This window comes from Nicotiana attenuata, chromosome 11 (genome assembly GCF_001879085.1).
Source record: "Nicotiana attenuata strain UT chromosome 11, NIATTr2, whole genome shotgun sequence".
Taxonomy (NCBI): domain Eukaryota; kingdom Viridiplantae; phylum Streptophyta; class Magnoliopsida; order Solanales; family Solanaceae; genus Nicotiana; species Nicotiana attenuata.
The window spans coordinates 49,294,011-49,308,275 of NC_031999.1; the positions used below are offsets into that span (position 1 = coordinate 49,294,011).

Below are 14,265 nucleotides of genomic sequence, written 5' to 3' on the forward strand. Positions count from 1 at the left end.
CCTCATCTTCAGACCAGCAGTCCGAGCCCCAGGCAGCTCCCGCTAGGGGCAGAGGACGAGGCCGTGCTAGAGGCCGAGGTTGAGACAGAGCTCAGCCCCGAGCAGCAGCGCCAGCAGCGGAGCCTCAGGTCGGTTTTGATGAGGAGGTTCCGGCCCCAGTCCCAGCAGCGCCAGTGGGCCCAGCTCAGGTCCCAGAGGGGTTTATAGCCACCCCAGTTCTTCAGGACGCTTTGGTCAGATTGGTAGGCTTTGTGGAGAGCGTCGCTAGAGCGGGTTTGCTTCCAGTAGCACCAGCCACTTCTCAGGCTGGAGGAGGAGTTCAGACTCCTGCTACACGTACTCCGGAGCAGGTAGCTCCCCAGGCTCAGGTTCTAGTGGTTCAGCCAGCTGTGACAGCTCAGCCGGGTATTGTGACTCAGACCTATGTCCGTAGATGCTTTGTGGAGACTAGATAGGTTCACCAAGCTCTTCACCACCACATTCAGCGGTGCTTCTTCAGAGGACCCCCAGGATTTCTTGTGTAGCTGCCATGAGGTTCTTCGGACTATGGGTATTGTGGAGACCAATGGGGTCGACTTTGCCACTTTTCGTCTAGCAGGATCCGCCAAGACTTGGTGGAGGGATTTCTGTTTAGCCAGACCAGCGGGGTCGCCAGCATTGACATGGGATCAGTTTGCAGAGTTGTTTTTGGAGAAGTTTCTCCCAGTTACTCAGCGAGAGGCTCTTCGCAGGCAGTTCGAGCGTCTCCAGCAGGGCTCTATGACAGTCACTCAGTATGAGACTCGGTTTATCGATCTAGCTCGCCATGCTCTTGTCATACTCCCCACTGAGAGGGAGAGGGTGAGGAGATTTATTGATGGTTTGATTCGGCCGATTCGTCTCTAGATGGCTAGGGAGACTGGTAGTGAGATCAGCTTTCAGGAGGCGACCAATGTGGCCCGCCGAGTTGAGATGGTTCTGGCGCAGGGGGGTAGCCATAGAGTGGACAAGAGACCCCGTCACTCAGGTCGTTTCAGTGATGCCTCATCTGGAGGCAGGGATTCCCATGATAGGGCCAGCCCTCCAGGACTTTCCAGTCAGCCCTCGAGGTCTCTCAGGGTGCCCCAAGTGATCGTGGTTACCGTGGGCATTATTCTGATCAGCAGTCCCTCAGTGTACCGTCAGCTCCCATCAGCGCACCGCCACTCCAGAGTTTCCGCGGAGGTCATTCAGGTTGCCAGGGCCAGCCACAACGTTCACAGGGGTGTTATGAGTGTGGTGAGTATGGTCGCATCAGGAGAGCTTGCCCGAGATTGAGGGGTACTCAGTCGCAGCAGCAGGGTCCCCGTCCTATGATTCAGGCACCGGATGCTCCACAGCCAGCTAGAGGCGGAGGTAGAGGCCATAGAGGTGGAGGTAGAGGCCATAGAGGTGGAGCTCAGACCGCCAGGGGGGAGGTCAGCTAGCAGCAGATCGACCTAGGGATACAGTTCAGGGTGGTGGGGCCCAGCCCCGTTGCTATGCACTCCAGGCTAGGCCCGAGGCAGAGGCCTCAGATGCGGTGATCACAGGTACGGTTCTGGTTTGTGATCGAGATGCTTCAGTACTATTTGATCCAGGATCTACGTATTCATATGTTTCATCTTATTTCGCACCATGCTTGGTCATGCCTAGTGATGCCTTGGGTATTCCGGTATATGTGTCTACACCGATGGGTGACTCTATCGTGGTCGACCGAGTCCATCGTTCGTGTGTTGTAGTGATTGGGGGTCTTGAGACCCGTGTAGACTTGTTGCTCTTAGATATGGTTGACTTTGATATCATTCTGGGTATGGATTGGTTATCACCCTATCACGCTATCTTGGACTGCCATGCTAAGACCGTGACTTTAGCCTTACCGGGTATGCCTCGCTTAGAGTGGAGGGGGACTCCAGGTCATTCTACCCGTAGTGTCATATCGTACGTGAAGGCTCGACGTATGGTCGAGAAGGGGTGTCTGGCCTATTTGGCCTATGTTCGTGATTCTAGTGCTGAGGTCCCTCCCATAGATTCTGTGCCTATTGTCCGGGAGTTTCCCGATGTTTTTCCTTCGGACCTGCCGGGTATGCCACCCGATAGAGATATCAATTTCTGTATTGATTTGGCTCCAGGCACCCAGCCCATTTCTATTCCGCCATATCGTATGGCCCCGCCGGAGCTGAAGGAGTTAAAGGACCAATTGCAGGATCTGTTAGATAAGGGTTTCATTAGACCCAGTGTTTCGCCTTGGGGCGCGCCAGTGTTATTCATCGAGAAGAAGGATGGGTCGATGCGGATGTGTATAGATTACCGCAATTGAACAAGGTAACAATTAAGAATAAGTATCCACTGCCGAGGATTGATGATTCGTTCGACCAGCTTCAGGGTGCCAGGGTATTTTCCAAGATTGACTTGAGATCTGGCTACCACCAGTTGAGGATTAGGGCATTCGATGTCCCTAAGACAGCTTTCCGTACTCGGTACGGGCATTACGAGTTCTTGGTCATGTCGTTTGGGTTGACCAATGCCCCAGCAGCATTCATGGAGTTGATGAACCGAGTATTCAGGCCATATTTGGACATGTTCGTGATAGTCTTTATTGATGATATTTTTGTGTACTCCCGCAGCCAGGAGGAGCACGAGCAGCACTTTAGAGTGGTTCTTCAGACTCTGAGGGATAGTCAGTTATATACCAAGTTCTCCAAGTGTGAGTTCTGGCTGAGTTCAGTAGCATTTCTGGGTCACGTTGTATCAGCTGAGGGTATTCAGGTGGACCCGAAGAAGATAGAGGCAGTCAAGAACTTGCCTAGACCAGCATCAGCTACGGAGATTCAGAGTTTCTTGGGGTTAGCAGGCTACAACCGTCGGTTTGTGGAGGGGTTTTCATCTATTGCAGCCCCGATGACCAGGTTGACCCAGAAGGGTGCCCAGTTCAGATGGCCGGAGGAGTGTGAGGCGAGCTTTCAGAAGCTCAAGACAGCCCTGACTACGGCACCAGTGTTGGTCTTGCCCACAGGATCTGGGCCTTATACCGTCTATTGTGATGCTTCCCGTATTGGACTTGGTGCCGTATTGATGCAGGATGGCAAGGTTATAGCCTATGCTTCGAGGCAGTTGAAGATTCATGAGAAAAACTATCCAGTGCATGATTTAGAGTTGCCGGCTATTGTCCACGCCTTGAAGATTTGGAGGCACTATTTGTATGGCGTGGCATGTGAGGTGTTCACTGACCACAAGAGTCTTCAGTACTTGTTCAAGCAGAAGGAGTTGAATTTGGGACAGAGGAGGTGGTTGGAGTTGTTGAAGGATTATGATGTCACTATTTTATATCATCCGGGGAAGGCCAATGTGGTGGCCGATGCATCGAGTAGGAAGTCAGCCAGTATGGGCAATCTTGCTTATATTCCAGTCAGTCAGAGGCCGCTTGCTTTGGACGTTCAGGCTTTAGCCAATCAGTTCGTGAGACTGGATGTTTCTGAGCCCAGTCGTGTGTTAGCTTGCACGGTTGCTCGTTCTTCGTTATTGGAGCGTATCCGTGATCGGCAGTTTGACGACCCCCATTTATGTGTCCTTAGAGACACGGTGCAGCGAGGAGGTGCCAAGCAGGTTACCTTAGATGATGATGGTGTTTTGAGATTGCAGGGGCGAGTTTGTGTGCCCAATGTCGATCGGATCCGAGAGTTGATTTTAGAGGAGGCCCATAGCTCCAGGTATTCCATTCACCCGGGCGCCGCGAAGATGTATCAGGACTTGCGGCAGCACTATTGGTGGCGTAGTATGAATAAGGATATCGTAGCATATGTGGCTCATTGTTTGAATTGTCAGCAGGTTAAGTACGAGCATCAGAGGCCTGGTGGTTTACATCAGAGGATTGAGCTTCCCGAGTGGAAATGGGAGCGGATTACTATGGACTTTGTTACTGGACTTCCGTTGACCCGGAAGAAGTTTGACGCGATATGGGTTATTGTTGATAGGCTGACCAAGTCAGCACATTTCATTCCTGTGGCAGTCTCTTATTCTTCTGAGAGGTTCGCTGAGATCTATATTCCGGAGATTGTTCGCCTTCATGGTGTGCCCGTGTCTATCATTTCGGATCGGGGTACGCAGTTTACTTCACGCTTCTGGAGAGCGGTTCAGCGAGAGTTGGGCATACGGGTAGACTTGAGCACATCATTTCATCCCCAGACGGACGGTCAGTCCGAGCGGACTATTCAGATTTTGGAGGATATGCTCCGAGCTTGTGTCATTGATTTTGGAGGTTCGTGGGATCAGTTCTTGCCTTTGGCGTAGTTTGCTTACAACAACAGCTACCAGTCGAGCATCCAGATGGCTCCTTATGAGGCTTTATATGGTAGGCGATGTCGGTCTCCGGTTGGATGTTTTGAGCGAGGAGAGGCTCGATTGATAGGTACGGATTTGGTTCAGGAGGCCTTGGACAAGGTCAAGATCATTCAGGAGAGGCTTCGTTCAGCTCAGTCTAGGCAGAAGAGTTATGCAGACCGTAAGGTTCGAGATGTAGCTTTCATGGTTGGTGAGCGGGTATTGCTCCGAGTGTCGCCTATGAAGGGCGTGAGTCCTGAGATTTGGGAAGAAGGGAAAGCTTAGCCCTAGGTACATCGGCCCATATGAGATTCTTGATCGAGTGGGAGAGGTGGCTTATAGACTTGCGTTGCCGCCCAGCTTATCAGCCGTGCATCCAGTTTTCCATGTATCCATGCTTCGGAGGTATCACGGTGATCCTACCCACGTGTTAGATTTCAGTACTGTCCAGTTGGACAAGGACTTATCCTATGAGGAGGAGCCGGTAGCAATTCTGGACCGGCAGATTCGTCAGTTGAGATCCAAGAGTTTTCCTTCTGTCCGTGTTCAGTGGAAAGGTCAGCCTCCTGAGGCGTCGACCTGGGAGTCCGAGTCTGATATGCGGAGCCGTTATCCCCATCTTTTCCCCGACTCAGGTACTTCTTTCTCTTGTCCGTTCGAGGACGAACGGTTGTTTTAGAGGTGGAGAATGTGACGACCCAAAGGGGTCATCACCTGTATTCCTACTCGCTCTGTTTTTCCGAGGCCGTAGAAACCTCACTTGGGGGTTGCCTCGAGTTTGTGTGCGCCGTCCGGGCGCATAGCCGGAACGTTTAAATATGAATTTGTGAGAAAAATAATAAAATTCTGATGTTTTAATTGATTAAGTTTGACTTCGGTCAACGTTTTGGGCAAACGGACCCGGACTTGTGATTCGACAGTCCCGGAGGGTCCGTAGGAAAATATGAGACTTGGGGGTGTGCCCGGAATCAAATTCCGAGGTCCCGAGTCCGAGGAATGAATTTTTACGTGAAATTGTTTTCTGAAAATAACTAAAGAATTGGAAAGTGTTATTTGTTTAGAAAACTGTGCTGTTGGGCTCGTATTTTGGTTCCGACGCTCGGCACAAGTCTTAAATATGAGTTAAGCAATTGCTGTGAAGTTTGGTTAGATTTGGACGTCATTTGACGTGTTTTGAGCTAGAAGCAGTAAATTTGATGTTTCATGGAAATTGGAAGGAATCATGGGTCTTGAGGCCTAATTCGATGTGTTTTGGCGATTTGATCGCACGGATAAGTCCGTAGGATATTTTTGAGCTTATGTGTATGTTCGGTTTGAAGCCCCGAGGGCTCAGGTGAGTTTTGAGTAGGTCCCAGGAGGTCTTAGGCTAGAAAAATAGCAGATGGTTGCAGGTTGAGGGGTTGCAGGCCCCCAGCGCGGCCGCGGTCATTTCCGCGCGGTCCGCGCTGGAAGCCGCGCGGCCGCGGTGCATTTCTGCGCGGTCCGCGTGGCTAGGTTCAGAGGGCCAGTGAATTCTAGGTCGACCAGCGCGGCCGCGCACCAAATCAGTGCGGTCCGCGCTGGGTGATTCAGAGAGTGGGTCTTGGGTCCATTCAACCAGCGCGGCCGCGCACCAAATCAGTGCGGTCCGCGCTGGGTAGGTTCAGAGAGTCATTTTTCTTCCCTTCCTCGGCGCGGCCGCGGTGCATTTTTGTGCGGTCCGCGCCAGTCTTCAGCACAGTATATAAAGTCGGGATTTTCAGTCATTTTTCACTTTTTCAAAACCCAAAATATAAGAGGAGATTTTCCAAACGATTCTACTTCTTCAAAACGATTGGTAAGTAATTTTTAACTGATTTTCTTTACTCCTTAACATCCTTAAACATAATTTCAACTTCAAAACAAAGATTTTAATGGGGAAATTGGAAAATTAGGGCAGAACCTAGGTTTTCTAAAATTTGGGGGTTTTGGACCTCAATTCGAGGTCCGATTCCAAAATAACTTACATATTTGAGTTCATGGGGGAATGGGTAAACGGGTTTTGGTTCGAACCTTGGATTTTGACCATGTGGGCCCGGGGGCATTTTTGACCTTTTGGGGTAAATTGATGAAAAAGCCATAATGAGTCATGGGGTTTAAATTGTTTAGCACATATTGATAACATGAAGTCCTTATTGCATAGATTTGGTTGAGTTGGAGCCGAACTCGAGAGGGAAAGCGATTGTGGAGGGTTGGGAAGTGATAATTGTGGATCGGGTTGCACGCCGCAACAGTGATAATTGAGGATCGGGTTGCACGCCGCAACAGTGATAATTGAGGATCGGGTTGCACGCCGCAACAGTGATAATTGTGGATAGGGTTGCACGCCGCAACAGTGATAATTGTGGATTGGATTGCACGCCGCAACAGTGATAATTTGTGGATCAGGTTGCACGCCGCAACAATGTTGAAATGTATTAGGGTCGGGTTGCACGCCGCAACAGTTATTGATGCAAATGTGTTTAGTGTTGGTATTAGTTTCTTGTTCGCCTTAAATTTTAGATTGCAACTAGATTGATTATTTTGGATTTAATGTTAATATTGTTAGCTCCCCACAGCATGTTTCCCCTCCCATACTTTTAGTTGCCTTGTACTTCGATTTCTGTTGTATATTTATAATTGCACAGGTTTATGTGAGGTCCAGTCTAGCCTCGTCACTACTTCGCCGGGGTTAGGCTAGGCACTTACCAGCACATGGGGTCGGTTGTGCTGATGCTACACTCTGTGCATTTTTGCACAGGTCCAGGTATTGAGCAGCAGCAGCAGCATTAGCACGGGGGCGAACCTTCAGTCCAGAGAGACACGAGGTAGCTTGCAGGCGTCAGCAGGGCCGGCGTCTCCCTTCTATCTTTACACTTGGCTGTCATCTCATTGTACCCGAGATAAACAGATTATGTTTCTTTCAGACTTTGTATGTAGTACTCCTTAGATGTTCGTGAGTATGTGACTCCAGTCCCGGGGTAGAGATATATGTGTTGGAACTTCTGTATTATCAATCTTTTATCTACATTTAAGTCTTCCGCTTATGATTTAATTCGTCGCCTTTATTTAATGAGGTTAATTGTTAAAAGGGGACAGGTGTTTAATTAAAATGGTTAATTAAGTTGGCTTGCCTAGCTCCTATTAGTAGGCGCCATCACGACTCCCGAGGGTGGGGAATCTGGATCGTGACAAGACATGTCGAAAATTTTGCTCTTCTAAAGTATAGAAATAATAATAAAACTAGGAATTCTCTCATAAGTGATCATATTTAGGAAGCCATGGATAATATGGATATCCATATTATCCGCCGGATAAATCCGTTTTTATCCGTCTCAAATATGGATCGAGTCGGATAATTTATCTGCTTTTTAAATTATCCGTTTTGACCCGCTCATATCCGACCCGACCCACCCGTTTGCCACCCCTATTGGTGGGTGGTTCATATTGACAGATAAGGAATGAACTTCTCATTTTCTAAGTGAGCTATACAAATATTTTACAGTAAGTTTAATTTGAGTCAATTACTCAAATGGTCACTCAACTATCTCAAATTATCTCTTAAAGTCACTTTTCTTTCGTTCGTAACAACAAAGTTACCGAACTATGCTTATTGCACTCAGAAGGTCACTCAACTACATTTTTCAAATTTTGAATTGCCAAATACCTATTTTACCCTCTAAATTATAAATATTTTTTTAAACTTGTTAATATTATAATTTTCCCTTTTTAGTTTATATTATGGACTTACCTATAGAATAAATAAATATTATTTATAAATTAAAAAATAAAAAGTATTTAAGCATTGTTGGAATAACAAAATAATGAGCATAGTACAAAAATTAATTAGAATAATTTATTCGTAATAATAATTTTAGTATTAACAACAAAAATTCAAAAATTTATTTACACAATTCAGAATGAAACAAAATAAAGGTTGTAAAATATATATTCCATGCACGTAATATAAAAATAATTATTTAAATAAAAGTATTTTCATAATATACATTATATATTCTTGCAAATTATGCCCAATTATATTATATATATATTCCATCCACGAGTTAACATAGCATATTTTACTTATACAGATAGTCCCACTGCTTTCCGGTGACATAACCTTGTGCGTCGGAAAGCTGGTAGAAACATAATATTATAATTGAGAATTGAGCATAATTTTCAAGAATATATAAATGTATATTATAAAAATATCTTTATTTAAATAATTATTTTTATATTACGTGCATGGAATATATATTTTACAATCTTTATTTTCTTTTATTTTGAATTGTGTAAATAAATGTTTAAATTTTTGTTGTTGATACTAAAATTATTATTACTAACTAATTATTCTAATTAATTTATTTTAATATTCTCATTATTTTGTTATTCCAGCATTATATATGCTTAAATACTTTTTATTATAAATAATATTTATTTATTCTATAGGTAAGTCCACAATATAAATTAAAAAGGAAAAATCATAATATTAAAAAGTTTAAAAAAAATAAAAAGAAAATAAATGTTTATAATTTAGAGGGTAAAATAGGTATTTGGCAATCCAAAATTTGGAAAATCTAGTTGAGTGATCTTCTGAGTGCAATAGCATAGTTCAGTGACTTTGTTGTTACAAAAGAAAGTAAAGTGACTTTAGGAGATAATTTGGGATAGTTGAGTGACCATTTGAGTAATGGTCTCAGTTTAATTTTATATATCGGTGCTCATGATCATATTTTGTTAATGGAGTTATCTATGTTACAGTATATTGGAAATAGGTGTCGTGCTTCGCACATGTTGCTATATCATTCATAAGGACAGACTGCAAGAAGACAATCTCATAACTTAAAGAGAGTATTGTATCCAAATGCTTTCCCTTTTTGTTTTGTCTTGGCAATATAATGATTTTTGCTTTTTGGAAATTACGTATATTTTACCTCTTTACTGAGTGATTTTATAATATTTTTTTAGAAATAATCTCCTTTAGTTGCTTTTTGGAAATTACGTATATTTTACCTCTTTACTTAGTTGATTTTATAAGCTCATGATCGTATAAGTCTATTGCTTATAAAGGATGCTATATTAGACTGTTCTTTACGTTCGCTAAGATGCAACCATTTCTTATGTTATATGTGCATAGTTGACGATGCTTTTGGTGAATTGAATAGGACTAGAGACCGGCAGTGCTCTGTGTTGTCCTATGCACATATTTTGCGAGAAGATAGCTTGGGTTATGTCACGTCAGTGGCCGACTTTAGTTGTAGATCTAAAGGAAACTTAAAATTTAACTAAAAAATGTTTACAGACGGCACTAAATCTTTTTACCCAAAAATGTAAATCTTGATTCAAATAATTAATTTAAATAAAACAAAGATTAATCTTTGTTAAGAATAATTTCCTCAAATCTTAATGTCAGAAAAAATAAATGATATACGTTTATGAGAACAAATATAACACTATGTGATAGATGTCTTTAAATAATCAAGAACACCGGCAGAGTGTATGATATTCAATAAATGATGTAGATGGTATTTAAGTAAATAAGAGGAATAATTCAATCAATAAAGGGTGGAATAAATAAATATTCCACCTAACAATGATTGAACAACGAAACCTCGTATAATCGAGTATCTCTTGGATGTGATGGTAAAAGATAGATGACGATCTTAGTGAAAAGTAAAATCTTGTATTGAGTGAAAACTGAATCTTTTTCAAAGTGTTGTTATTACAATTAAATTCATGTGCCCCTATTCAATCCCCTTTTCCCTTTATATGGGACCCACTCCCAAGAAACCCTAATAGTACAAATAATGAATATTCTTTTTTCAGATCTTATCTTGTAAACTAGCTGTTGCAACTCTATTACCGATACTCGAACTCGACATTGATCCCATGTAAGAAAATTACTATTTTTAAAGAAAAAATAAATTGAACTTGTATTCCAAAAGTAGGGGTGTTCATGGTTCGGTTTGGATCGGTTTTTTCCTAAAAAGAAACCAAACCAAGTAAGTCGGTTTTTCAAATATTAGAACCAAACCAAACCAATTAAGTCAGTTTTTTCTCGATTCGGTTTATGTCGGGTTTTGTCGGTTTTTCGGTTTTTTCGGCTATTTGTCGGTTTTTTCTTAAATATAAGACATACACTACCAAACACATATTCCGGCAACCACACTTCAACGTAACACTATCAAATCAATTGCCCTTTGGGAAATCTATTATTTACCAAGATATATTGATGATAATTGAATCAAATAGTGATTAATAATTTAAGGACTCAATTAAAAATATATTATTTTTAACACGAAATGGACTCTTACACCTAACAAAAGAAATCTACCAATCAAACTAGGATGTAAAGGTAAAGAACTATACTAAAGTGCAAACTATTAACATTTACCATAAAAATTTTGAGACTTTGTATAAAAATATACATATATATAGGTGTAATAATAAATTTGAAATAGCTACTCCTATAGTCGGTTTGGTTCGGTTTTTTCTGATTAAAACCAAAACCAAACCAAATTTGATCGGTTTTTTAAAATTTAAAACCAAAACCAAACCAAACCAAGAAGTGTCAGTTTTTTGGGTCGGTTTGGTTTGGTTTTCGGGTTGGTTCGATTTTTCGGATTTTTATGAACACCCCTATCCAAAAGTATAATGGGTGCGCAATAGTAAGAACTAAAGGTTGAACCCATAAATTTATATTTTGGATCCACTTCTTCTTAATAGTGCACCCATTCTGTTAAAATCATGGATCCGCCTCCATTTTTAAGGTGATAATAGATCAGACAGATGTCCTGGGTTCGAATTTGATCTCCAACCATTATAAAAAATGAATTACATGTGCATGACCATGAAAAAAATTAGGTTAACACGTAAGGCCGACATGTGATGTGAGGAGACATATTGAAACATAATACAATTAAATAATTAAACGTAAACGTACTCTCATATGAAATAGTCACGTAACTCAATATTAGATAGAAATTTTATAGAAAATGAAAACATACACGACGAGGACGAGATGCATTGGCAGATGACCGCGGCGGAACCTCTGACCACGTCAGCAAATCCGTCGCGGGGCTGTGGGAATTCCGTACAGGTGTTGCTTTCTTCATTGTTGCGCCACCGAGTTGCGACTACTCGGTGAGTCGTAGTGTTGAGTTGGAAATCTTGTATTGTTATATCCCGGCAGCATCTTAAACAATGTTATATTATTATCTTGGTTTTTATTAGTTTCTTTCCGCAATTGTTTCTTTTTCCGCATTTGTTAGGCTTACCTAGTCGTAGAGACTAGGTGCCGTCACGACTGTTCACGGAGGGCGAACTTGGGTCGTGACAATACCCATTAAAACCTCTTCCTCTTCCAATATAGGATAATGTCCCTTTGCCAAGCGGGGAAAACTTAAAATTTCACTCAAAAATTTCGTTTCCCTCCATTTCCCATTCACCCTATTTTAAGCCTCATCAATGCTTAAAACCCCAACACTCCATATATTTCCTTCTTATTCTCAATTTTTCCAGTAAAAATAACAAAAAATAACTCAATGATTAAGTCTTATATTGGCCACGTCGTTCGCTACAACTCTGCAATTGCAGTGAGTACTCGTTCCCTTGAAAAATAATCAATTAAGGAGCTCCTGGCTTTAAAAGCTTTTGCTCTTTGATAGGCTATAGCCTTCTTCCTCATCTATTGCTGCTTCGGAGGAGATTCTCGAAGACGTTGCTCTGAAGATCGAAATGGGATCCCCAAGGAAATGGTTCTCGCAGATGTTGCTCCCGAGGATGTACCCCGGAGAGTAGATTAGACTTCTAGCTGATATTTTTTGCTTCTATCTTTCGGTGTAAGGACCCCTTGTGGGCTGTTGTAATCATCGTTTATTAATACAAAAATGTTTCTTCAATTTGTCTTTGACTTGTGCTGGATTTCCTTTTGCCTGCGTTTGTAAAAAATCCGAGCATGTGACTTTATCGATTGGTCCAAATACTGGACCCGTACGTGGGCATTCCCTTGGTTTTTGATTGGTTAGTACGATATTTTTTAAAAACCCTTTGACATCCCTCGGACTAAGTCCGGATTGACCTGATAGAAACTTAGGCCGCCGGTACTTCCGACATCGAATTGAGTGAGAGTGGGGCCTCAAATTTTAGGCCAAAACTTAGAACCATAAGTCTCTACGGCATATAGCCTTGTATACCATCGGAGTTGACTCCCTTACCGTCATCTCACGGCATTCTCTTAGGATTTTTACAGCCCTGATTAGGCGAGCTTTATCGTGAAAATACATGCCCTTTGCCAGCACCGTTGGACTAGACTCATCCCATATTGCTGACCAAAACTCGTCAAGATCCCGTGTGAGGGCATCCACATCCGGCATACTTGGCAAATTATCAAGGTAGGGAATATTCCGCTCATGAAAAGGCACGTGGGACTCGTACACTCTTGGTCTAACGGGAGGTGGAAGAGCATGCTCCCTTGTCAGCTCAGGTTCGACATTCACTTCCTCCTCATCATCACCCTCGTCAGGAAATGGTGTGTCATCTCCAGACTCATCGGCATTGTTGTCATAACCACTATAATCTTCCCGACTCTGCGCATCTGCCAAATCACGAGTAAATACGTCGTCTACGGGCAACTGAGTGAGGTCAGGACCATCAAGTTTCTCGTTTTCACTACAAAAAAAGAACAAAATGATAAGCTACTCAATTTGATAAATATTTTACATATAGCTATGTCACTTCACTTACAAGTCGTACTGTGTTGACATTCCATGATGGACATTTTCCTATTGGTGATGACTCCCGGATGGACCACCGTGATCCAACACGCCAGAACTACGCATATTCCAACTGGGCGTGGGGTCATACAAGTTAAATTCATATCCAGACGGTACCGAATATATGAGTGTTAATACAAATTCAATCCAACAAAAAATAAATCATCGTAACAGAAAGGAAAATTGAAGTTTACTAGTCGTCTTGTGGAGTATGTAAAGTAGGAGAGAATATTTCCTTGCTCCTCCTTCGCCCGCGGAGATAAGTTAAGATCCGGCCAAACTCTTTCAGCCGGAACCCGTTGGGCTAAAACTGCTCCAGAATAACCACCCGATGATTGAGGGTTATCCCTCCTTTGCGCAATCTCATTATTGCGAACGTTCTCAACCTTGACGTACATTTCCAATAATTTTATCACAATAAATTTCCTGTATTCATCCGAACCCCCAAAAAATCTCTCAGAGTTTCATCTTCTTCGATGCTAAACTCAGAATAACAAGCAAACCCCTGCGGAATCACAGAATACGGATATCTTCCGGTTATTTTAAGATTCACCGAACGTTTGCTCAATCTCATTTTATTGCATAACAACGATACCAATCTATCGTACTGCATTGAAAGTGGCAACTTAACATGACTCTGTGGAGATGAACTATAGCTCACTGAGTTATTCGCCACCACAACCTCATCCCCCCACCCCCCCAATATAATAGAATCCTTACTTTTCGCTCTTGAGACATTATGAACAAAGCTTGAGAATATAACACCAAAATAAATTTATCACGAAGTTGGAGTATTTCTGAATGATAATTCTCAAAACTCCTAACGCCTTTATATAAGGCAATGCCCAATCCGGGGGGGGGGGGGGATCAAATTTTTGGAAGTAAAATGCGATTTAAAGAGAGTTTTACATATTTGAATTATTGTTATGTCAGTTAAGCGCATAAGAGTTATTGGTGGGCCCACTTTCTATATAAAACGCTCCTAATATTTAGAAGTTTAAAGTCAATTAGAATTCACCTTATATAAATTGTTTGTTAATTGAACTATGCGACATAACTTTAACATCACTAAATTCTTTTAAGGGAAACTTACACAAATGTCCCAAATAAGTCCAAACAAGTTTTAACTTACCAATCTCTAGCTATTAGTCATAGACTTAATAAATTTAGCCAAACA

General features: G+C 42.4%; 1 protein-coding gene across 1 annotated transcript; it reads left to right on the forward strand.

Annotated features, from left to right (window-relative positions):
* LOC109234874 lies at positions 1,019–12,119 on the forward strand. The gene is made up of 6 exons (XM_019400918.1): positions 1,019–1,075; positions 1,165–1,257; positions 1,772–1,847; positions 1,914–2,248; positions 2,746–2,982; positions 11,982–12,119. Exons 1-6 carry the CDS (start codon positions 1,019–1,021, stop codon positions 12,117–12,119), a joined length of 936 nt encoding a protein of 311 aa, XP_019256463.1.

Excerpts from the sequence above, each read along its gene's own strand:
- LOC109234874 (XM_019400918.1), top strand. The coding sequence starts at position 1,019 with ATGCCTCATCTGGAGGCAGGGATTCCCATGATAGGGCCAGCCCTCCAG. Across the intron at positions 1,258-1,771 it reads ACAGGGGTGTTATGAGTGTG|TTGCTCTTAGATATGGTTGA; the intron begins GTGAGTATGGTC and ends CGTGTAGACTTG. Across the intron at positions 2,249-2,745 it reads GACCCAGTGTTTCGCCTTGG|GTATCAGCTGAGGGTATTCA; the intron begins GGCGCGCCAGTG and ends CTGGGTCACGTT.